The following is a 25,015-nucleotide window of genomic DNA, read 5'->3' as shown; positions in this document are numbered from 1 at the left end:
GATTCAAATATTGACCTGAAAGTAAGAGTGTAATGTAGAGTAAAATTAGAGCAAAAGTCTAATTTAGTCTCTCCTTTTTATCAACCATTGTCAGAGTGAACTATAAAAGCTGAGCTCCAGTAATGACTGCTTTACTCATCTCCTCCATGAGTTTAGTAAAGAGTGTATATACATATTTATAGCTGACCGGGCTGGCTCATAATCACCTGTTTGGAACCAGAGACTAAGAGTTTCCTGCCTCACTCAGAGTTCAGAAACTGTTAAACCTCCTCTCTGAAACGTTTTCACAGGCTTTAATGAATCTCAAAAATAGATCTAACTTGTTAAACTGTGACATCAAGCACGGCTGCTTCTATCAGGGTGTGTTTGAGGAAACAGAGCCATCATTAATACGATGAGTCACACCTCAAAGATGTATCTTCTGTTTGAAAACTGTACTGAAAATCAAATGCTAAAAATCTTTCTTGTTAATTAGCAACATAGTTAACATAAATACTGCCAGAAAAACATCATGTACGGTATTACATAAGCATAAAGATTGACTCAAAATGAACTGAATCGTTGTTACTCACTCGTGTAGGCACAATGGGTTTGTTCAGAGGACCTAAAACAGGAGAGTTCAGTGACAGCCGCAGTCTTTTCCAGTCCATATCAGGGACTGGACTGACTGAGTCCCTCCCAGGATCGGGACTTCCGTCTCTTTCTGGTGTCGTGTCTGTCACAAAAACCACACAAACAAAACATTACATAATATGTAAGCCCGACAAAAATCAAAGGTCACAGTAAATTTACATTTCAGATTACACTGAAAGTGTTTGAAGTTAGAGAGGGTGTGTTGAGGTTAAGCTGTAGAATTATAAAGGATTGCTACTGTACACATCGTGATTTGACTTTTGCTCATGATAAAGAAACATTTTTGTCTCTTGTCTATTTTTGTAACTTTTTTTTGTTTTTATATTTTATATTTTCGTTATTTTGGAACAACCTACTGTCAGTATTTATTCTGTTATATTAACCTTCTTCATGCAGTAGGTTTACTTCTTTTCTGTCCTTTATACATGTCTACTTTCTGTTTGTGTTTAAATATGAAAAGCTAAATAAATTATTTAAAAAAAAAAGAAAGAAAGGTTTTTTTTTTTTCTTTTTTTCTGTTGAGGAACTTGCTTTTTACAGTTATAAAATAATGTGATATCCACATATTATATAAAATGTGTACGAAAGAGGATTAGGGCCACTGGAAAATAAAACAAGGTGCAATATATATTTTTTTATCCTGAGATTAAAGTCACCCATTGAATGAGAAGGTGTGTCCAAACTTTTGACTAGTAGTGTATATATTTGAGCGCTTTGAGTGGTCAGAAAGACTGGAAAAGCTCTATATAATACAAGTCCATTTACCATATAATAATAGATAAAACAGATAATGAATAAATACACATTCACACACGTGCACCCACAACATGCCATCATTAAACCATACACGCATTGCCAACAAATGCAGTTAAAAAAAGGATATACAAATAAAGACAGTCCATATTGCACATGGTTATCTCACATAGTTATTGCACATTGTTGCTGTATTTTATTTAGGGGGTGTGTTTCCAGTTCAGATTATAGTCATAGTTCTAAGATTAAAGTGGAATTCTGAATTTTTTCTCAGAGTTGAAAAAAAAATGCACCTTACATTTTTTTTCTAGTGTCTGTAATCATCTTCCATACATTTGCTTTGCAGCAGTTTATAGAGAAATATTTTACAAGTTGCATTGTCTCAGCAAAATATATAAAACATAGTCTGTCTTCAGTCGTGTTAGAATATCCCTTCAAAAATGTTCATTGCAGTAACATATTCAATGATACAAACTGCTATAAAGATGAAAACCAAAGGGGACAGGGCGTTCGCAGGGAGGGGTCCAACACTGGAACCATCTGCCCGAGGAGATCAGGTCTGCTGAGTCAGTGAGCTCTTTTACATCTCTTCTGAAAACATATTTTTAAGGTAGAGCCTGTCCTGATTTTATCTGAATTTGATTTTTTATTTTGCTTTTTCTCATTTTATTTTAACCATCTTAAGAAATATATTTTAAAATAATTGTATTCCTTTAGAGTTTTTTTAGGGGACTTTTATGTCTTTTAAAATCTGTTTTATTTCTTTATCTTGACTTGTGATTTTATGAACTGTCTGTTTTATTTTGCTGCCCATGTGAAGCACTTTGTAACTTAATTTTTGACAAGTGCTCTACAAATAAAATTATTATTATTATTATTATTATTATTATTATTATTATTATTATTATTATGAAACTAATGTGTTCTTCTCACAGCATGCAATGTTTGCAGTATGTGACATAAAACATGAAAAGTGAAAGAGAGATGAAATAAAGAACATAAATCTGGCTCTGCAATAACTTTTTGTAATGTTGACATGCAGGATGCAGACGTTTGACTGAGGTCTGGAATCAAAAATAAAAAAAATGAAGTGGAATTTCAGGGAAATTCACAACACAGAAAGTAATGTTTGACTAAAGTCTGGATCGGGACATTCTTGTTCCACACATTAATGAAAAACACATTAAGATGGTCTGTCAATGGACATGACGGCAGACTAAACGTCTACCAAACAAAAAAATAAAATATAAATATCAAACATCACAAAGACTCAAGTGCATACCTTCAAACTGAGAGAAATGCTTTTGCTTCTCTGTTGGAAGATAAAGACAGACAAGGACAGGATGGCCAAGTGTGACTAAGCAATGATGGACAAACAAGAAACACATGTAACACTGAGCGAGACACCTTGATCACAGACAGGACACAGGTAAGACTTTGTGAAGAGCATCATGAAGTGCCGCAGAGACAGAGAGTGGAGCTGAATTATTCATCATGCATTTATCATCCAAGTGTACTCACCTCTGTTGTGTTGTAGCAGAACTATGGTGGGGTTAACTGTACTGGTGCAGGGGTAAACAGAGCCTGATGATGACGTGGTGCAGATCTGAATGTCAGCGGATGGAGACTGATGTTCTTGTATGCTTTGGGGTAAGTTTGGCTGAAAGTACAAAATGTGTTTATTCATTTATATGAATGTATTTGAAAGCAAAACATCAAATTTAGATCTTGAATTAAAGAGAGGCAAACAAATACCCAGTGTTAAACAGGATGGAAGAAAACCTACCTGGCACTGAGTGTTGTTTAAAGGAGGTAAATCAGCCGTGGTGTCGCTGCCTCCTTCAGCCAGTCCTGCTTTAGAGCTGTCTCCATTAATCTGGCTCGTCCAGTCACCTACAAAGAGTCCACAACTCCCTCAGTTTGGCAGCCAGTGCAGAAAGAATATTAAAAACACTGAGGAGCTGGAGAGGTTCAGCATGTCAGTAAACATGATGAACACGGACCTTAACAACACCTAACGGCTGATTAAAATTCATATCAGTTTCATTATTACGGGACTGTTTTTCTGCATAGTTTTCATGTACACAGATGTCTATATGACCAGAGAAGGAAAAAACGACTCTCCCACAATCCCTGAACTTTGTCATCAGAACAAAGTGCTCATTCATCGTGGGCTGCAAAGGCTGTTTGTTCCAATGGCCTTTATATCCAGGCTTTACAACAAACAATGCATCTTCCTGAAAGACTTTGCCAGCCTCCAGTCCAATTCCAATGTGCTCTTGGTAACAAACAAGCCCACAGTCAAGGCGCCTCTTTCCAAAGTGCAGTGTGGGCAGGCTTCAACAAAACAGCCCTTTGATGCACAAATGAAACTATGAGCAGTCGCCCTCCACTGTGATGCTAGGTGTGACTGACAATCACAACATCAGGAGACATATGAGCCTGTATGATACCATATAACCATGATACCATATCATATGCACATGTATGCATTCATGCACTCTGACTCTGATGAAAGCAGAGCTCTGAGGCCTGAGAGAGAGAGGAAGATGATGAAATGCATTTAATATCGCAGCAATGTTTTGATTCTTTGTCCACATTCTACAGGGACCCGTTTCTCTCTCTCATGGTCACGCAACTTTTACCATCCTCCCAGCAGTTTTCATTATGGGGAGAGTTGTTCTGGAGCAGCTGTGAAGTTTGCACCGGCTTACTTGGCACTGTGATGACATTTGGCTCTTCGCTGATGAGGCCCTCATCGTCTATGTGGACGAGGGTGGCCCTCAGAGTCACTACTCCTTTCCCTTTGCACACTCTGCTGGGGTCCAAATCTGAGAACAATCAAAGACACAGACTTGTTTATGCTTCTCGAGGTTTCATGTAAAGCAGTTTTATTTAGTACACTCTCAGAGCTGCTGGGAATCCAAGTAAATCATGATCAAAATAAAACTGTCACATAAAACCAGGCCATCTTTTAATAACCTCTTTTTCTGTTAAACTAATTCCCTTGATCACACCATCTGAGGTTGAGGAATAGCAGGCCACATTGTTAACAAATTAATTTGAAAAGCGTGTGTGAGTGTGAGGAAGGCTAACTGAAGTGGAGGGACACATCACCTGCAGAAGGGATCAGGTCAGGAGAGCCTTTCATGGTCGTCAGAGGAGTGATCCTGACAGCACAGACCGCTCGAGGACCTGAATGAACTTTAATAAAGACACATGACGTCAGCACATGTTTGTATGAGGCTGAAATATACCATAATATGCTTTAGCAGCAAATCATTCTGACAATCCAATGCATTGTGATGAACAGAGTCGACTGGATCAGATTTTGAAGTGACAGTAAGATGACTCACTGGGAGCTGAGCCTGGTCTTATGCTGCCCTCTTCTGGAGAGCCCTGAGGAAGAAACAGAAATACAAAAATATTTTTTAACACAATTTTGTCAGGGAAAGGAACTTCCATCCTTTTTTAAAATGTGTTTACAACATTAAATAAATATTCTATATATATAATTTTTTTAATTGTTATCAATTTGGTCCAGTATATCGGGCAAACAGACTCAGAGACAGATGCTTTCTGAGAGCAAATAAGATGCTATACTTAAAATAAATAAATAAATAGATTAAAATAGAATTTGAAAAATTAAAAAAGTAAAAATGACTAAAATTTGAACTAGATAATAAATAAATAAAGCTATGACAACACTAAACACACACAGCTGACATAAACAAACCATCCATGTGCAATAATATGAGTAATAATAGTGATATTATCTAAAATAATGTGTAATACTGAACCAAATATCTCTCCGCCCTACCTGACAATGAATATTAGACATTTTTTATTATATTATATTTCATATTATCTTTGGTATGTTTTTTACTTGTTTTTTTTTTTATTAAACGCACCTACAGGAACAGCACTTCTAATTTAATTGTATACAAATAAAGGCTTTTTATTTTATTCTATAATGTGACTTTTACAAAACATAAAATATAAAATTCCTTTTAAATTTAATTCTCAAACAGAATTTAATTCATTCTTCCTCTTGTGTTTGTTTGTTCCTCTTCCATATTTTAATAAAAATAATTCAGCCATTTAAAAACAAACCTGTTTGTTCTGTACGTTAATGCTTGTTGACTCCTGAATCATTGAGAGTTTGGCATTTATACCTTTGACTGCATTACAAGACGATTCCAGGAGGAGACTTGACCTGCCTTAAACTGGGGATTATGTATTCAAAATGTTGTGTTCCCCTTTAAGGACACAGAGGGAGGATGAAAGAGAAAACAAACATATGCTAATCTGAGCTGCATCAGTGGAGCACACTGAAGCAGAACCAAGGCCACCTTCTGGTAGCTGTGAAACACTTCTGCAGCTCTGCTGGGCCCCCCTTTGTGCCGGGCCAGCACGCCTGATTTAGAAGACCTCCTTATTTTAAAGCAAAGAATAGGGCTGGTTGAATCAAGACGTACACACACAAACGCACACACACATCTATAAATGAAAACAACATTTAAACAGTAAAATCCATGTCTTAAAATATGTTAATTTCAAGCCCCTTTAAAGTTGAACATTTGCTTGTCCCCTTCATGTTTATGTCAGTTTGTGCACAATGTTTGCACATGGAGGTAAATAAGTCAACCTGCAGAACAGGCAGGGGACTTGTGTTCCAGCTGGAGAGTCTGCAAATAGGCCTCACGAAGAGAAAATGGAGCTAGTCCAACATTTCCCAAAGGGACACAACGCTAAAACATATTAAAATGTCTCACAGTCTCGAGATGAGGAGCTGATGAGTGTCAGAAAATGTATATTTTTCACTCTCTCTTTACAAAACATTGGCTTGCTCTCTGAAGCTCTGCATCCCAGAGAGGCAACACATCCATGAACTCATTTAAAAAACGATTATCAGACTTTCCTTTTGGGAATTAAAAAAAACTCAACACTACTTTCACCGTCTCCTCAGGTGCTGTAAGACATGAGAGTATGAATCTTTCACATATAATAGAGAGCGGGAAGATGACAGCTAGCAGCCTTCAGCTAGCTGTATAAACACACAGGAGCAGAGATCATCCTTGGCCTTTTTAGGAAGTAGTGCCACAGAGCAGAGCTGGATGAGGAACACCATCCATCCAGCTTGTGAAAAAGCAAAGACCATCGCTGGAGCTCTGAGATGACCAGAGAGGACTTAGCCAAGATAAACAGGAAGTAAGAAGAGACCTAATCAGCCCAGCGCTGCGGCCCGACAGAGCCCCAACTCCTGTTTGACTGCATCTTACCTGAAGGAACCTTTACTGCTTCAATCTTCGGCAGTGTTTCCAACCAATAATAATATTTGTGACGATGTTGAACTATACAGTATGTCTTTCTCTGATGTTATTAATCACTGCATATTAAAAGCCGTGTTCTTTTTCTATTCCAGTCTTTTGATTATAAAAAAAAAATGACACACCACGCGAGCTAGTGTGAAATCGAGCAGCTGCTTTGAGTGATGCTGATGTCTCAGAAAGCAGCTGCCTGCCTCCTCCTATAAAGGGGCAGAGGAGGAGGCAGGCACCCTCTCTAATTTTAAGAGTAGGCTTCAAACTTTCCTTTTTGATAAAGCTTATAGTTAGGGCTGGCTCAGGCTTGGACCAGCTCTTAGTTATGCTGCTATTGGTTCAAACTGACACTCTGGGAACCTGTCTTTCCCTCTTTGTCCTCTTTCTCCCTGTCTCTTACTTTAACTCTCCCTGTCCCATTAAAGTTACTAACCATAGACCTTTCTGGAGTCCCTGAGCTCCCTTGTCTCGTAGGTTCCTCTGGATCTCTGCTGCTGTGGACGTGCCAGACTCCAGCTGCTACAACTACTACTATCAGTCTCACCACTATCATCTCTCTCTCTTCATCTCCCTCTATCCCTCTCTCCAACACGGTGGTCTCAGCAGATGTGTGTCTAACATGAGTCTGGTCCTGCTGGAGGTTTCTGCCTGTTAAAGGAAGTTTGTCCTCGCCACTGTAACTTGCTAAATGCTGCAAAGTGCTCTGCTCATGGTGGATTAAGATGAGATCAGACTGAGTCCTGTCTGTAAGATGGGACTGGATCTGATCCTGTCTTGATGTTGGGTCTTTGTTAATAATAGAACATAGAGCACGGTCTAGAACTGCTCTGTTCGGAAAGAGTCTGAGGTTTGTTGGGATTTTGTGCTATATCAATAAAGATTGATAGATTGAAATCATCAGGTAACCAGATTGAGTATGATTCAACTGCATCAGAGCCACAACCACAGGATACCACCTGGGTATCAAAAACACATCAGTTTAAGCCAACCTGCATGAGGATTAAAAAGCTACACTGAATAAAATGAATGGATACAAGATTATTAAGTGTTAATTAAAATGGGAAGGATCAAAATAAACTTAAGACATTTAGCAGGAGAAGGTCTTGGCATGGCAAAATTTGGGAGCCCCTGTTCAAGGCCCCTTTCAGATTTCTATTTTTAACAATTTGGGTGATATCTCATGCAAAAAAGGATTACTATGAAAATCAGATTGAACAGTTGTGTCCTCTTGAATAAGTACTCTTACTGAGCTCAGATGTACTCTAATTATCTCTTCAGACTTCAAAGGTAACACATTATAATAAGGGCACAGATAATATAATCCAGTAATCCTAAACTAATGCAACAAGGGTCAGGATGAGTTAATGGAAGATGTATCATGAATTCTTGTTTCTCTTCAATAAGTAACAGAAAATGATTGAGTCGCTATAACTTGACTCATTCAGGGTTAATAGACAGTTAAGTGATGTTAACTGAGGTTTACTTGGTACATGAACCGCTGTGGGATCAGATCAGATTCAAGTTCCACTGAATTTTGCTAAGTCTCAGCCTCTGAAAGTACGGCAGTGTGAAGCCTCTTTATTGAACTAGCTGTAAAGTGAGCTGATCATTGTTTAATCATGAGAAACAGGAAGTCATGATAAATTCTGCGTTAATTGATCGGGATTCATAATTTTGTTAAGTGTTATTCCTACCAAGAAATCTTGTTCAAACACTTCATTAATGTGTTGTTGACTAAAAGCAGGACTACACAGTGAAGACCTGATGTTTGAGCCCATCTGCTGGTCTAACATCCAGAACTACAGCACACTCACGCAGACACAGATCTTTGACTGAAAGCTCTTGGTGTTACTAAAAAAACATTTCTAAAACAACCAAAACAAGCTATTCCCACAAGGCTACGATCATTCCAGAGGATGACTGAAAAATCTTTGAGCATTACCGATTTGATGATGTGCACAGCAGATCTTCAGTCCATGTACATCATGTTCCTCTGGAGCCTCCGGAGACTAGTGGCTGAGCTTTGAGGGTCCCGTCTGGGACTGTCCCAGTTTTGACCTTGACCCTTGCTATGTAGGGGGTCTGCTTTTTTGTTTTTTGCGTTTGGACAAGATGGACCTGTCACCACATGCCACATGGGAATGTGTCACCCACTCAACAACTGTGAGAGCACCGCATTAAATTCTTCTACCCACTGAAATGTGCCTGCAGGGCCGGCCCACAAGAGACAGACACACCACAGGCTGGTGACTGGGACTGACCTCTGGGCGACCCCACCCTCCATAAGGTCTTAATACCTCCATTAGCAAGACGGACAGTGATCACTGCTATTTATGAGTGGATATATTCTTCAGAGCCACATGGCAGCAGATAAAAGTAGATCCATGTGTTTGTTGATGGAGTTACTAATGTGTGAGGACTGCCACTGATATGAAATACTGTAAAGCAGGGGTTCTCAAAGTGTGGGTTGGGACCCCCTTGAGGGTCGCGAGACACAAATGGGGGGGTCGTGAGATGGCATCCAGAATGTTTTTTGTTTTTTTTTGAGTTATCTAAAAATAGTACATTTTACCCATTATAGTAAAAAATATCAACAAAAATAGTAGCTACATTTTAAATAAAACCTTGAAAATGGAAAATGTAATGCGTTTTCTGCCTTTCTTTTTGCCAAATGACTCCTAAGTTTTAGGGTCAGTGAACAGTTAATTATAAATGGCTTCATTTGGACCAGCTAAGTGAAGCCACATTAAATCATTTGAGGGACAGTGGGGGTCACAAGTCTTTGGCATCTATCATCTTTGGCTGAAAAGTGTGGGAACCATGCTGTAAAGCACAGTTCTTTAAAATAATTCATCTTTTTATGTTAAATAAAGAAAATAATAAAATAACTTAGAGGGTGATTGCATTGCCTGTTTGTGGAACAATCACTTAAAATCTAAATGTAAATGAAAATGTAAAGAAAGACGGAAAAGCAGAACGTTTTTATATCCAAGGTGTTGGCCGGTGAGTTTGAATCACGTTCTCATATAATATACCAACACTTGCCTTTCCAAAGGCCCATTTCCTTATCCACTTCTGATCAAGGACTTTGGCTTTGGGTATAATTTGTCATACTTTTAATTTCATGATGCACAAAATGCTTTCAATTGACAACAAGTGGCAGGCCAGTTTAACACCTGGGCTCTTCTACTTCAGAGCCATGCTGTTATAATACATGCAGAATGTGGTTTGGCGTTGTCTTCCTGAAATATGTAAGGTGATCCTGAAGACGTCATCCTCTGGATGGCAGCATATGTTGCTCCTAAACCTGTATATATATTGTTCAGCATTAATGGAGCCTTCACAGATGTGCAAGCTACCCATGCCATGGACTCTTATGATCCTCAGGGACGCTGGCTTTTTGGCACATTAATCAACATTTCAGCAGTATTCATCAATGTTGACATGCTGGAATTAGCACAATAGCTAAATTTCATCCGTAGTCCTAAGAAACAAAAACAGATCCACATTCAAAAACTCATTAGAAAGAAAGGTGAGCCCAAAGCCCTGGGAACAGGCATTGAGGATGAAAAAGATGATATTCGTGAGTACGTGACTGGTTTGTTTTTAACCAGTGTTTAAGTAGTTCTCACACTCTCTGATATCAGCTGGTAATTTGTTCCAGGAATGTGTGCCTGGAAGAGATGATAACTTTGACTAAATTTAGTTTCACATCTCAGTCAATGACAGTCTCCTCAGGTTTGTGTTCTGGTATTTATCACATTATTGTGTGTTTTTAATACATTTGTTAAATGGTACAGGGGGCGAGCCCGTTTAAAGCCTTAAAAGTAAAACAAATATCATCAAAAGTTTGAAAGCAGTCACTGTCTGATATATTATACTTGCTTATTATGTTGCGATAATTGAAATGAAAAGGTTTTCTCTTCAAAGTTTTGACTGACTTCTTGAAGAGAGACTTGGTGGGTTAATAAGTTAATAAGTTATAGTTTTTATTGGGCTCCAGGTCAGAAAGGTCTCCAGCCTTTCTGGATCACTTCTACATCTGGTCTCCTCTTTGCATCGTACAGCTTTAACCTGCATTTGTGGATTTGGCGACAGACTGCATTCATAGACAATGGTTATTAGAAGTGATTTTGAGCCCATGCAGTGATCTCCACTACAGAGTCATGACTGTTTTGAAATCAGTGGTGCCTGAGGGCCTGAAGAGCATGGCCATCCAGTATTGTTTTTTTTTCCTTGTCTCTTTAAAACATCTCCAGATCCTCTGAATCTTTTAATGATATTATGTACTGTACATGATGAAATCCACTCATTCTTTACTCTGAGGAACATTATCCAGCAGTGTAGTAGTACTTGTTAACTGAGTCTCTTCCCATCTTTACTTCAACCTCTCTGGAATGTCCGTTTATACTGAGTCATGTTACTAGCCTGTTGCAGATCAACCTAAAGAGTTGGGTGAGGTTCCTCTGGGTGTTTCTGTTTTAACATTTCACCTCTTTTCCAGTGTTTGGTTGTTCCTATTCCAACTTTATGAAACACGTTTTGAAACATGTTGACATTGAATTTAAAATGCACATATAGTGTTCATGAAACGATATTTTCAATTTCAACATTTGATGTAATGTCTTTGCCTGATTTCACTCAAATAAAGGGATTTAATGATTGGATTGTAAATACTAAAGAGCCCTCATCATATGCTCAGCTGCTGTTTTATGGAAAGACAGAAAGGGATGTTATGTAACACTGTTTGACTTTTGCTTTGTCAACAAATGACACAGGGAAGAGAAGCTCCAGCACTGCTAGTGGATCCCACAAAACAGCTCCAAACATGGCTCGAATGGGCTGCTCCAGAGCAGCAGCTTATCCCCCTAATTGAGAATACCCTCCACTAACCCTCCCCCCTTTCCATAAACAGCTTCCATGACAGACAGCAGCCTGAGATTCTACACATTCCTCAGCCGAGCTGTTTGAAGTTCATTTCAAACAACCACAACAAAAAAGGAAATGTATGTTGCTTATACACTGCAGTCATTGTTGACCCGTGAGCAGGATTATGACTCATATACATTATTCACTGGCCTTTAAATGACGCTATATATACTCAACTTCAAAGCCTTCAGTTCTTTGACTCTCATGTAACCAAATATCACTGTAACATGGAGGCTTAATGATTTAATTGGTATCATATTTGAGGACTTTTTCCACAGAATTTAGGGGAATAAAATATCAGGGGATGAAGGATGTGTCCTTCAGAGCCTGAGGAAGCTTTTAGCCTGCCACTGTGTCTAATAGAGGCCCTGACTGGTATTGGACATGACAATCGCCAGATCCCTAGGACAAGGAACACTTGGTTGGCACATGTGAGGGTCTGGGGGGGACAGCAGTTGGCTGCAGAGACAAAACTGCCTGTAAAAGATTCTGTGCTATGAGGCAGCTCATTGAAAATGTGACTGCTAGGCTGTTAGAGCCTGTGTAATAAGAATGTCTGTACTGTAAGCAGACAGGCTGCCAAGGGTGATAAGTCTTCATAACCGGTGCTGGAGGTCTGCATGAGTATGCAAAGAGAAAAATCTAAATAAGTTTAACTGATAAGACGATGAAGTTTATGATATCTGAGATAAAGAAGTTAAAGATGAAAAATATAAGGACGAAGGGTTTTTATGGATATTGTGTGACGATTTAAATCAGGGGTGTCCAAACTGTTTTCAAAGAGGGCCACATTTGATGTTGTCAGAATACCTCAGGGCCAGTGGCTCCTACTGAGACTTAGGAATCATAAAAGTTATATATGAAATATGTATTTAATAACAATTATTTTACTTTTTATCTCAATAAAACAGTAACTAGGTAGTCCTCAGTTCTCCACAAGCCATGTAAGCATTAGCAAACTTTATCTTCTTCTGGAGGAAAATGTTTTTCATTGGGTCGGGCAATGTGGGAAAAAAATATTGTCTCATTATTTTCCTATGGCAGGATCACAATTTGGATTTCATCACACATCTATTTCATGTTGTTTGTAAGACTTTTCTGACCAGCGGACAACATATTAAGAACACAATCATTCTTTTCCTGTGTTCTAAACAATTTTTATGCACCAATTTAGCCTTTTCTGGAAAATGTCCTAATTTCAATCTTGTCTTGTGTCCTCTTTTGTGTCTTCTGAACTTTTATTGACATTCTCAAATCGTGATAAAAACATTAATTTGAAAACCTGTCAACTTTAAGAGTTCTTGTGCTTCTTCTTTTCTGCTGTCTTGCAGAATTCCCAGTGCTTTGGCTTTATAAAAGTAGTCCATGAAGCTTTTTGAGACGTTTCTGGATTTACTTTAGTTTTGTTTGTGCGCTTGAAAGAAACTGCAAATGTACAGATGATTCAGAATGTGATTAATATCTGTGCTATAAATAACACATTTTAAGATGGAAGCTTGGGGCCATAAATAAATGGACATTGGGCCGCGATTGGCCCCTGGGCCACACTTTGGACACCCCTGATTTAAATGATCGTCTGAGCGAGTGCTGAGAGGGTTGGCTCATCTGTGCTGTTTTGACTCCGGCGTAGATTGGAAGCTATGAGCGTGTTCTCTTATATAACTCTCTGAGTGCCTATGTGACAGGACTACTTGATAATTGAGTCATAGGATATGGCAGCTAAACGTGAATATAAAAAGCAATAGGATAATCCAGCAATTTTAAGTGCTATGAAGTTATCCTCGTGTGAAACCAGCCAGCAGCAGGACTCCTATCTGCTGTCTATTTCAGGAACGCCTGCCCAGTCTGACTCTTACACCCGGATACAAACACAGCAGGCCGCTCCGGCAGTGGACCATGCTAGAAACACGGTTTGAGAACTGTGCATTACGTTGTAGTTTGTAACCTTCCGTATGTGAGGAGTGAGCACACAGCGCTGTTGTTTTTCACCCCTTGCTGATAAACAAACAAACAACACGAGGGTGAGGTGACGGTGGAGAGAAGGAGCGCTGCGTTACTCGGTTACTTCAGAATGATTGTTTTCGCTCTGCCTTGTTTACATGCAGGGGCTGTTGTGCTGTGGACCTTGAGAAGCTGAAGCATAACACTTCACCATGGTGGGGGAGCAAAGGGTTGCTTAGCGACTAGTTGTAACATTAACAGAGTGACAAAGGAAACCTGGTGTCTGACTGAAACACGCAGCTTCATCCATTCATCTGTAATTATCATCAGAGGGATCATTTGTACAGGTGTTGGAGCGAGGATTGTATCCATGTTATGATGGTGTTGATAAAGAATTAAAAATAAAATAATAAAAACACATTTATTTGTCTCAGCAAGGGAACTGGAGTTATAATCTGGAATAAAAGGGTGTTAAAAATAAATACATGTGTTTTTTTTAAAGTGAAAGCAGCCGGCTTCAGCAAATCTTATAGTTGAGTTTTCAGGTTCATGTTCCTGAGGGTTACTCAAATCTAGGGCACCTGTGTGTAATATGACACTGAACACGTTTCATAAAATATTAACACGAGTGCTGGGTCACTTCCAACAGGTTATCATTGCAGTTTGTCAACCTAAAAAGACCGCACTGTGCTCCTTTACAGTCATCCACCTTAATGTAGTGCATCTCTGAAATAGCAAGAGCTAAATGTTGACAGCTCATTAAAAGATAAGTGCCTGGCCTAATGTGCTTTAAATGCGCTTTAGTATGTAGTAAACTCTGCAGGCTGGAATCCTTCAGGAGCATCAAACCTTTATTGACAAATATTTGAATAAATGATGAAGAAGCGCCCCCTAAAGGCTGATTTATACTTCTGCGTTGAATCAACGGCGTACCCTACGCCAGGGGTCTGTGTAGCTCCCCTACCTACGCCGAGGCCTACGCACGTAGCTGACGTGCACCTCCTCCAAAATGTAACTCCCTGTAGAGCCGACGCGGACCGCAAGCTCTGCGATTGGTCCGCTCGGCGGCTTTGTCTTTCCCGCATTTACAACACTTCCGGGATCCCGCACATCGGCTGCACATCGGCCGTGTATTTCATCTCCTCCTCTCTATTCTTCATGTAATCATGTCTGTATGATAAACAGCAACATGTCTCAGCTGTAGATTAACAGAACACGCTCTGAATCTCTGTGGAAAAAGTAAACAGAGATCGTAGCGGGACCGGAAGCAGGCGGCCGGCTATCAGAGAGACCACACTGCCCTCAGGCGTTTCGGCGGAGAATTGCTGCATGACACGGACACACCGACGCACAAGTATGTGGTGCTCATGTCCGCGTCAGCCCCTGCTGCGTAGGGGAGACGCAGAAGTATAAATCAGCCTTTAGTCCTTAATTATGGTCGGCTGTATTGTAAACTTTCAATATCAACAAAAATATGTTGCTTGGAATTAAATGTCACAATTACACATCAATAGGTCGGAGAGGTCACATGTTTGAGTGACTGATTCAACAAATGGCCAAGCTGCTGTCCTCCAAATAGAACTGTTCAAATCACACCATAGACGGTATAAATAATGGACGTAGTATCCGTGATGCCACGCATCTGTTTCTGAAGCGCTGTTCTGAGGCCATCGGCGGCGGCAGCCATATTGGAAATGCTGAACTCAACCTAACTTCTGTGGAGCGAGTGTGACGTAAAGAGGCGGGGCTTTAGCCTCCTAGCCAACAGCTACAGCGTTCAGAATCAGAATCAGAATCAGCTTTATTGGCCAGGTATGCTTGAACACACAAGGAATTTGACTTAGGTAAACTGTGCTCTCTTTGTACAAGGCATAAGAATAAGACCTACAAATAAAAATAAAATAAAAATAATAACAATAACATCAGCTATAAATACAAAAGAACAACAAATAGGCATGACTAATATGTACAGGCTAAAATAATATGATAGAAGTGCAGTGGTGAGTAACCTGTCAATCAAGTCAGCTGTGCCTCTCATATGTTGTAAGGCTCAACCTTGTTTGATAACAACAAACTGGCGTGGCACGACGTGGGAAACCCCCCCCTCTTGCGAAAATGTGTGTCTTGGGTACTCGTGCACACGTGATTTAGACCCAAGTGATTGGCGCAAATTAAACAAGTAAACACAAAACTTTCTCGTGTATGTCTTCCTGGGAATAGCATGATCATTTGAGTCTGGTGTGAATGCGACATAATATCTCAGAAACTGCAGCGTTATGAAAAAATTCACCCCCATACAGTGTGCTGATTGAGAAATGAGCTATCCAGACTACACTCGTCTTTTTAACCAGACTGTAAACATGTTTATTTCTGCTGCAAAGATCAGCTTTCCAGAATTGGTCTCTTTGTGGTTTCTGGTACTTCTGGAGCCACCCTCAAGTGGATTCTCAATGAACTGCAGTTTTGAGCACTTCCGCATTGGCCTCATATTTTAAGACCGGAGGCTGCCGCTTGATTCACACACATAAAATCTCTTTGTAAACGCCTCAAACTTCTCTGCTCCCAAGGTGTCCACCAGGAATCTCCTCCAGACTCTGCTGAATTATGACCAAGTCACTACTCCTGGAAACAATATCAAACAGGAGTGGATACAAGCTGTGCCTTCAAGGGATTCAAAAAAATGTTTTACAAAGTGACTAAACTCTCTCTCTCTCTCTCTCTCTCTCTCTCTCTCTCTCTCTCTCTCTCTCTCTCTCTCTCTCTCTCTCTCTCTCTCTCTCTCTCTCTCTCACCCCCAGCACACACAGAGTAAACAGTGGAGAGGGTGATATTCTGATATGTGCTGTAGTCCACATGTCGACACACTCACGGGGTCTTTGGGGGGAAATCTGTCTGACTGGCTTGTCTCTGTCTTGGAAGCATTTTGATGAATTATTTGTGTTGGAGTTAATTATTCATCATGGTAATCAGCTTCTTGTTACTCAGGTACTGCTGGAGTAGAAAAGACAGAATTTCTGCCGTACGAGTTCATTTAAAAACACAGGTAGAGACTAATGAATCAGATAAATGACACAGCTCTTGAACAGCAGAAAAAGGTTTGACGGTTTCTTTTCAGGCATTCATAAAATGAGATATCCTAAATATTTTTAATCTTTTAATATAATATAATATTTTAGATAAGAACTGGGAAAGACTGCTTTTTGTTTTTCTGCTCCTGACTCCTGGAATAAGTTGCAGCAGCGTCTTGAACTAAATGCACTTTTATCTCTTTGACAATTTAGACACTCAAATTTCAACCTTTCAACCCTGCTTTGTAACTGTTTTAGCCTAGGTGTACCTGTATATAAACTACCAGTCAAAAGTTTGGACACACCTTCTCATTCAATGGTTTTTATTTATTTGAATTATTTTGAACATTGTAGATTAATACTGAAGACATCAAAACTGTGAAATAATCTGGTTTTGCCATAATCTGGATTACAACAGTAGTCAAATAGGGCTATCCATTGTGTACTAACCCTACCTCTGAACAACACAACTGATGGTCTCAAACACATTAAGAAGGCAAGTCATTCTACAAATGAACTCTTGACAAGGCTCATGTTCATTAGAAACCATTCCAGGAGACCACTTCATGAAGCAGACTGAGAGAATACCAAGAGTGTGCAAAGCTGTCATGAAGGAAAAAGGGGGCTACTTTACAGAATCTAAAATATAAAACAGATTCTGCTTTGTTTAACACTTTTTGGTTCATTCAATAATTCTTTATATGTTCTTTCATAGTTTTGATGTCTTCAGTATTAATCTACAGTGTTTACAATAATAATTAAAACCTTGAATGAGAAGGTGTTTCCAAACTTTTGACTGGTAGTGTATTTATTGTATCATTTTAATCAATAGTCCCTTCCTATTATAGTGCATTATATAGTCAATCCCCTACACCTCCTTTCATTTGTATAATCTTATTTCATATTTTACTTGTTTTTATCTCCAAATCACAAATTATCTTATTTGATGACTTTGATACTCTTGATGCCTTGTTGTTTGTTTGTTGTCTGTTTTCTTAAGGCCTCTGTAACTGACTCGATATCATTGTAAGTATCTCTCGAGCATCAATAAAGGTTGATTGATTGATTTGTTTGCCATATTCAGAAATATCTTGAGGGGTCATGTATGGATATTAATCCTTAAAAAACCCTGTTCTACTACAAAGTGTAAAGCAAGACGTGTGTGTTTTTGGTATTCTATGTGTGTGTACTGTAATTCTACACTGGTGTTGTGAGACAGTAGTTCGTTGACACACAGTGTTTATTATGTGGCCTCAGGTTTGTTGGTCAGAACATGAAGTTCAACATTTCAGCCTCCTGTGTCAATAATTGCATGCTGTGTAAGTATGCACTCACACTACACAGCTCTCACTGAGACATGCTGATGAAGATTCACTCCAATGGGAAATTGATAACTACTGTCCTTAAGAAATAAATATGTTTAGTGAAGCACTGATAGTCTCCATAAAACTGTTCTTAAAGCAACTCATGGACTTGAATATTTTACATCTTCAAAAGCCTCAAACAAAAAATGTCAAAGACTGCACTCCAACTCATACTGAGAAAAAAACCCAGTGAGATTTATATTGAATAAAGTCTTTATTAGATCTACATGTCGCACGTTAGCCAGTCCATAAATTGCGTGGTTCTGATGTCACAGCCTTATTATACATGTGGAGCAGCCATGACTCACAATGACAGCTTGCTGACAAACCTCACTGCGTCGCTACCTGCCAGCTCGATAAAACTGGCTGACGACAAAGGATTAATAACCCATCCAAAATGAGCGCAGGTACCCTCTTCAGCATGGAGAACGACGCACGCATTTCATTTCTGCCTCAGAGTGCGGCACCCATGGCGGGTCGCATTGCCACTGCATGCAATTGCCTTTGCTGCAGTAAGTGTCCCAGCACTGGAGTGCCTCTCTGCACACAATGACAGACTCATCAAAATACTGTTTGATAAAAGAGTCAGGTAAATCACCCTCAATATCTAAGCTCTAAATATAATAAAATAAGTGGCAGTGGCTGTGCATCATGTTATAACATGGTACAGATGAAACTGTCCTCAAAAAGGCGCTCATGGATTATGGAGCAAAACACAACAGAACCACAAACACATGCAGCAGCTATCAAGGGCAGAAACATGCTTACCTCTCTATGATGGTAATCCAGTGTTGTGTTCGCTGTAGCAGACACACTTCACTGCGCTGTGTGCGACGTCGGCTCCTCTCCAGCAGCGTCCTGTCAGCGCTTCACACTCACCGGCACCAGCTGCGTTCACTCCGCAGCACAACACCAGCGCACAGTACCGGGGGCTGGGCACACTGACCCTTCAAAATAAAAGCCTGGGGGTACCCAGACTGAAACTGACTTGAAGGTTCAAGCTGTGTTCTTAATAAATAAATCTCCATTTATAGATTTTTGGCAGCTAGAGGCAGTTTAACAATCTGCTACAGGGACATCTAATCTAACTAATGGAAGACCTTTCTTGATGGCACATTTTAACAAGCCTATCAGAGTTTGTATTATTATGAAGCTATTGATGATGTAATATCTTGTTCCCTGTTAGAGATTTAATGCAATGTTACAGTTTCAGTGATATGTATGTAGATTTTCTAGATGTTGCATGTGTTCATGAGTTTAAAAAAACCATCTAATTCTAAAATGTACAGAAGACTGGGTATTTCTTGGATATTGCAACATTTGCACCCCACGCTTACCTCACTTATTCTGTTTTATCTATTTATCTATTCACTCCATTATCCATATTTAGTTTAGTTTAGTTTAACTCACATAGTCAGCCCATTTGTTTCAAAAAATGTTTCAAAATCCACAGCGCCCCCTACTGACAACAGGAAGTTACTGCCTCCACAAAACTTGCATAATTCCCCATAAATTGTATTTTGGTACATCCCAGGACTGTTCCCCAACCCAACAGTGAAACACATAAGCCTACCCTATATGCTTGCGCCGTAGCAATTTTTCGAGTGCCATATAATGGGAACGGTTTTTTGAAAGGCTTAAAATACTTGAAAAGTCTTCAAATGTGGTACACAGGGTCCCAGCAAAGCAATAACTACTTTAATGTTGGAGAAATAATCCTTAGGTACACCCTGGACAGGTCGTCAACCTATCACAGGGCAAACATTGAGAGGCAGACAACCATTCACGCACACTCACACCTATGGGTAATTTAGAGTTAATTAACCTGTTGTGAATGTTTTTGGATTGTGGGAGGAAGCCCTGGAGAAAACCATGAAAACCATGAAAACCTGCCTGAACAAGGCAGGTTCCTCAAGGCTCTGGATGTTGTAGGGCTGCTGTGAACCTGACTGAAAATCATGAAAACCTGAAGAAACCAGAAAAACCTGGAGAAAACCCATGCACTCACGGGGAGATCATGGAAACTACACACAGAAAGGCTCCCGCGACCAGGGTATTAGAATCAGGAACCTTCCTGCTGTGAGCCAACAGCACTACCCACTGCACCACCGTGCAGCTTAATTTACGACTCTATATTCAAAATCTTTTTTTTTAGTAGTGAGGCCCTTATCGTTTGTCGTACACAACATACAGTATTGAACTTAAGCACAGTCACAAAGTTTAAACGCAGAGCCAACCCTTGTAACCCAGATATAGATATCATAGATAGATTATAGACAATGTGAAGAAAGGTATGGTAAATATTAATTTAATGAACTCAGAATAGACTAAGAATATGTAATCCCACAGGAAATGATTATTGATTATTCAATATGGTGTTGTGTCGCTGCTTCCCTCTTCAGGTGTCGTTTAGTTACTTTGTTGATCATTTGTCTTTTCTGGTCGGTCCAGTCCTCAACAGAACAGGAGAAAAAACTATTTGATATGTATTTTGATTTTCGAGTTCGATCCATGTTGTATATTCTCTAATGGAGGAGGTGTGCTTTAAAACCTAAAACCACCAGCGGGAGCTCTGAAGGTTTTGGCTTCACTGCAGGGAGCTGTAGTGCTATCCTTGTTTTATACAGTCTTTATTCAGGCCCCCAAATCTCCAGGGTTATTATCATCACTGAGTGGTTATCTAACCCACTGTCACTTCATGCAAGAGAACAGAAATGCACCTTTTTAGACCACACAACAGCTGATCTGCTGCTTCACTGAGGCCTGAGCAGTGAGGCTGTGAAGACCCTCTTGGTATAAAAATACTGTTTATTCTTTTACAGTAATGAATTCCTTTTTGGGGGCTTTAACATGCTCAAATACTCACCATATTTCACACATGCATCAGCAGTCGGTGAAATTTAGATAATTTACTTGTCTCATGCAAAAACCTCAAAAAAGATCTGCTCTACAGCGCGTCCCTGAGGTATGAAATAACCCTCACCATAGAGATTTTTCTCACCTTCATGTATAAAAACGACTGTGCGTATACCTGACATCAAGACCTACCAAAAATCCTCTTGCACCTACAAACTTCTGCAAACAACTATTGTTTATGTTGATATATTTTGCTAATAGCGTGGTGTTAGCAACCAGGGAAATATGGATGAAGTTATTGTGTCCCATCCACCAAACTTAAAGGAATGGTCCCGTAGCAACTCTAATATTGTCTGAATAGCTTAGTTAATGAATAGAAGAAGTGACTCTTCAGTGTTACAATAGAAGTCATTCCAGTCATATATGAAGTTGTTCATTTAAAAAAATAAAGGGGAAGCTATTTTTGTGAATTTGAGCCCCGCCTCTTCTTCTGCACATTCCTGGTTGGGACCGAAAACTCAGGCGTAGGAGAGGTTTGGTGAGGCCATGGAGGAAGACTTTCAGTCGGCCTCGAAGGGATTCTGGCAAACTGTCCGACGGCTCAGGAAGGGGAAGCGGCCCTTTGTTCGCACTGTTTACAGTGTGGATGGGGAGCTGCTGACCTCGACTGAGAGTATAGTCAGGCGGTGGAAGGAATACTTTGAGGATCTCCTCAATTCCACCGGCATGCATTCCGAGGAGGAACCGGAGCCGGGGGATTTGGTGGTGGGCTCGCTCATCACTGGGGCCGAGGTCGCCAAGGCAGTCAAGCAGCTCCGAGGCGGCAAGACCCGGGGGTGGATGAGATCCGCCCGAGTTCCTCAAGGCTCTGGATGTTGTAGGGCTGTCCTGGTTGACAAGCCTCTGCAACGTTGCATGGACATCGGGGACTGTGCCTCTGGAATGGCAGACGGGTGTGGTGGTTCCCCTTTTCAAGAAGGGGGACCAGAGGGTGTGTTCCAACTATAGGGGGATCACACTCCTCAGCCTCCCTGGAAAAGTCTACTCTAGGGTGCTGGAGAGGAGAGTCCGGCTGTTGGTTGAACCTCGGTTGCAGGAGGAACAACGCGGTTTTCGTCCTGGCCGTGGAACACTGGACCAGCTCTACACCCTCTGGAGGGTGCCGAAGGGGGCATGGGAGTTTGCCCAACCAGTCCACATGTGCTTTGTGGACCTGGAGAAGGCTTACGACCGTGTCCCCTGAGGTATCCTTTGGGGGGTGCTCCGGGAATATGGGGTGGATGGCCTGTTGCAATGGGCCATCAGTCTCTGTATTGTCAGAGCCAGAGTCTGGTTTGCATTGCCGGCAGTAAGTGGAATTCGTTCCCAGTGGGGGTTGGACTCCGCCAGGGCTGCCCTTTGTCACCGGTTCTGTTCATAACTTTTATGGACAGAACTTCTAGGCGCAGCCAAGTGGTAGAGGGTGTCCAGTTCTGTGGTCTTAGGATTCCATCTCTGCTCTTTGCAGATGATGTCGTCCTATTGGCTTCATCGAACAGTGACCTCCAGCTCGCACTGGGATGGTTTGCAGACGAGTGTGAAGCAGCGGGGATGAGGATCAGCACCTCCAAGTCTGAGGCCATGGTGCTGAGTCGGAAAAGGGTGGCTTGCCCTCTCCGGGTCGGAGGAGAGTCTTTGCCCCAGGCAGAGGACTTTAAGTATCTCGGGGTCTTGTTCAAGAGTGAGGGGAAGAGGGAGCGAGAGATTGACAGATGGATCGGGGTGGCGTCTGCAGTGATGCAGACTCTGTACTGGTCTGTTTTGGTGAAGAGAGAGCTGAGCCAGAAGGCAAAGCTCTCAACTTACCAGTCAATCTACGTCCCAACCCTCAGCTATGGTCACAAGCTGTGGGTAGTGACCGTAAGAACAAGATTGCGAATACAAGCGTCCGAAATGAGCTTTCTCGCAGGGTGTCTGGGCTCAGCCTTAGAGAGGGGGTCAGGAGCTCAGACATCCGGGAGAGGCTCAAAGTAGAGCCGCTGCTCCACCGGATCGAGAGGAGCCAGATGAGGTTGTTCGGGCATCTGGTCAGATGCCTCCCGGGCGTCTCCCTGGGGAGGTGTTTCGGGCATGTCCGTCTGCGAGGAGGCCAGGGGGCAGACCCAGGACACGCTGGTGAGATTATGTCTCTCAGCTGGCCTGGGAGCGCCTCGGTATCCTCCCGCAAGAGCTGGTGGAAGTGGCCGGGAAGAGGAGTGTCTGGGCTTCCCTGCTGAGGCTGCTGCCCCCGCGACCTGGACCCGGATAAGCGGAAGAAGATGGATGGATGGATGGACCTGCCTTAGAAGTATGGATGGAATGTAGCTTTTGTTGTAATTCCTGCATATTAACATTGACCAAATTGATAATCTGTTGATAATCATGTCTTATCCTGATTCAGTCAATTAGGTTTAAAGAAAAAGGGAGAGGTTTTGATGATTTCACAATGGGGGATTCTAGCTTACCCTTCATTTTCCTCCACAGTTGCCATGCCCTGCAGGAATGACAAAGCTATATTAAGATTTTGATGCCTTGAAAGGAACCCCGACTGTGGGGACTAATAGGCATAAATCTGCTTTAATGTTAGTCTCATACTAGAAAGCTTTGTTAAATAGACATGAAGAATTGTTATTTCTTTAAAGAGCGAAATTTATAACACATATTCTAACCTAAGGGCGCAGCCATTGTTTTACTAGCGCAATGCATGCTGGGTTGATGACGTGTAATGGTTGTGTCTTGCCGAGCCTCTGGTTTTCGCCGTGTTTACTCGCTGGCTTTCAGGAGCGTGGAAACCATAATAAAGCCACACTGTGCTGAGTTTGGGTGTAATTTCCAGTTGAAGGGAAACAAGGGGACTGGTGTCAGTCTACACAGCTTTCCAAGAGACAAAAAGAGAAGAAAGGAGTGGGAAATTGCTTGTGGACGTACACAACTTCCGAAGGACCCGCGGCTATGTTCTCGCCACTTCACTCCAGATGCATTTGATGCATTTAGCCGACCCACGCTGGTGAAAGAGCTCACAGGTGCTGCTAGTTATTAACAAAGACTGAAGCCAAATGCTGTGCTGTCAGTTTTCGTTCATAAACAGACAAAATGCCCACGGGAAAAGAGTGAAGTCCGCTCGAGGAAACGCCATAGGCAGGAGACGCTGGATGTGTTCCTGCGGGGATGTCAACATCCCGCACCTGCAGATGTAGCCTCTGATGGCGAACCATCGGGAACGATCACGACCACGATCACGGAGGAAGCTGACGACGAGTCCCCCGATCAGTCAACACAGCAGTCCGTAAGTGTACAGTGTTCTCCAAATAAGAGTGATGTTGATCAGACGGAAAAACACACATCTGAAGCAGCGGTACAGTGGCCAGCTGATGAACACCAACTTATTACTCAAGACCACGTTTCTGCTGCTAATGAGCTGAAATAACAGTTTCAGGAGGACAGTCAGTCTCTGGATCTTTTCCTCTCAGATGATGACTTATTCAGCGAGGGCAGTCAGCCACTGTACAGACAGTCTGATCCCAAATATAACATAAGTTCATCAGAGCCTTCATAGAGCACCCAGGAATCACATGCTTCAGCTGACACGCATGAAGAAAACAGTCTGTTGCAACCAAATGACGTCACTACCCAAACATCATTGTGACACAAAGAACAATGGTGGCCTACGAGTGAAAATATTTTTTCCAGTTTTATACAAACTAAGAAATTTTGAGAGATTTTATTATCGTTATTATATAGCTGATACAAACATTGATCATATAGGAAAATACGTTTTGGTAGCCGGGGTTCCTTTTAAGACATAAACATAAACATGGGGCTCTCTCTGTCACACTGAGGATTCTTATCTCAGTCAACAAGATGAATAAAGTCAAATGCAAATTTTTTTCAACTTTGTTTATTACAAGTCCTGACAAGTCCATGACTCTTACAGCTGCTCATGTAGACTAGCTGGTTAATAACTGTCTGTCTGTCGGTCGGTCGGTCCGTCCGTCCGTCCGTCCGTCCGTCTATCTGTCTGTCTGTTGGGCTGTGTTAAATCCATTCTGTATCGTACCATGGCATTTATAACCACATAGCTGACAGAATAGAAAATGTACATGTATGTATTTTATCCAGCCCACCAATA

At 41.1% G+C, this 25,015-nt stretch overlaps 1 protein-coding gene across 1 annotated transcript in view; it reads right to left on the bottom strand.

The window, feature by feature from the left end:
- LOC117812107 (sorbin and SH3 domain-containing protein 1) overlaps window positions 1-19,302 on the bottom strand; it is a 53,177-nt gene extending 33,875 nt beyond the window's left edge. The window contains exons 1-8 of the mRNA XM_034682709.1: window positions 18,781-19,302; window positions 4,743-4,785; window positions 4,504-4,590; window positions 4,101-4,217; window positions 3,173-3,279; window positions 2,908-3,046; window positions 2,669-2,698; window positions 573-715 (exon numbers count right to left, since the gene is read on the bottom strand). Coding sequence (XP_034538600.1) covers window positions 573-715; window positions 2,669-2,698; window positions 2,908-3,046; window positions 3,173-3,279; window positions 4,101-4,217; window positions 4,504-4,537 — 570 coding nt within the window. The 5' untranslated portion in view covers window positions 4,538-4,590; window positions 4,743-4,785; window positions 18,781-19,302. The remainder of the gene's footprint in view (window positions 1-572; window positions 716-2,668; window positions 2,699-2,907; window positions 3,047-3,172; window positions 3,280-4,100; window positions 4,218-4,503; window positions 4,591-4,742; window positions 4,786-18,780) is intronic.
- Between the last annotated feature and the right edge of the window lie 5,713 nt (window positions 19,303-25,015).

Source organism: Notolabrus celidotus, chromosome 4, assembly GCF_009762535.1.
Source record: "Notolabrus celidotus isolate fNotCel1 chromosome 4, fNotCel1.pri, whole genome shotgun sequence".
Taxonomy (NCBI): domain Eukaryota; kingdom Metazoa; phylum Chordata; class Actinopteri; order Labriformes; family Labridae; genus Notolabrus; species Notolabrus celidotus.
Note: the sequence above shows the minus strand (reverse complement) of the source record. Positions and strands in the feature narration are given on the sequence as shown.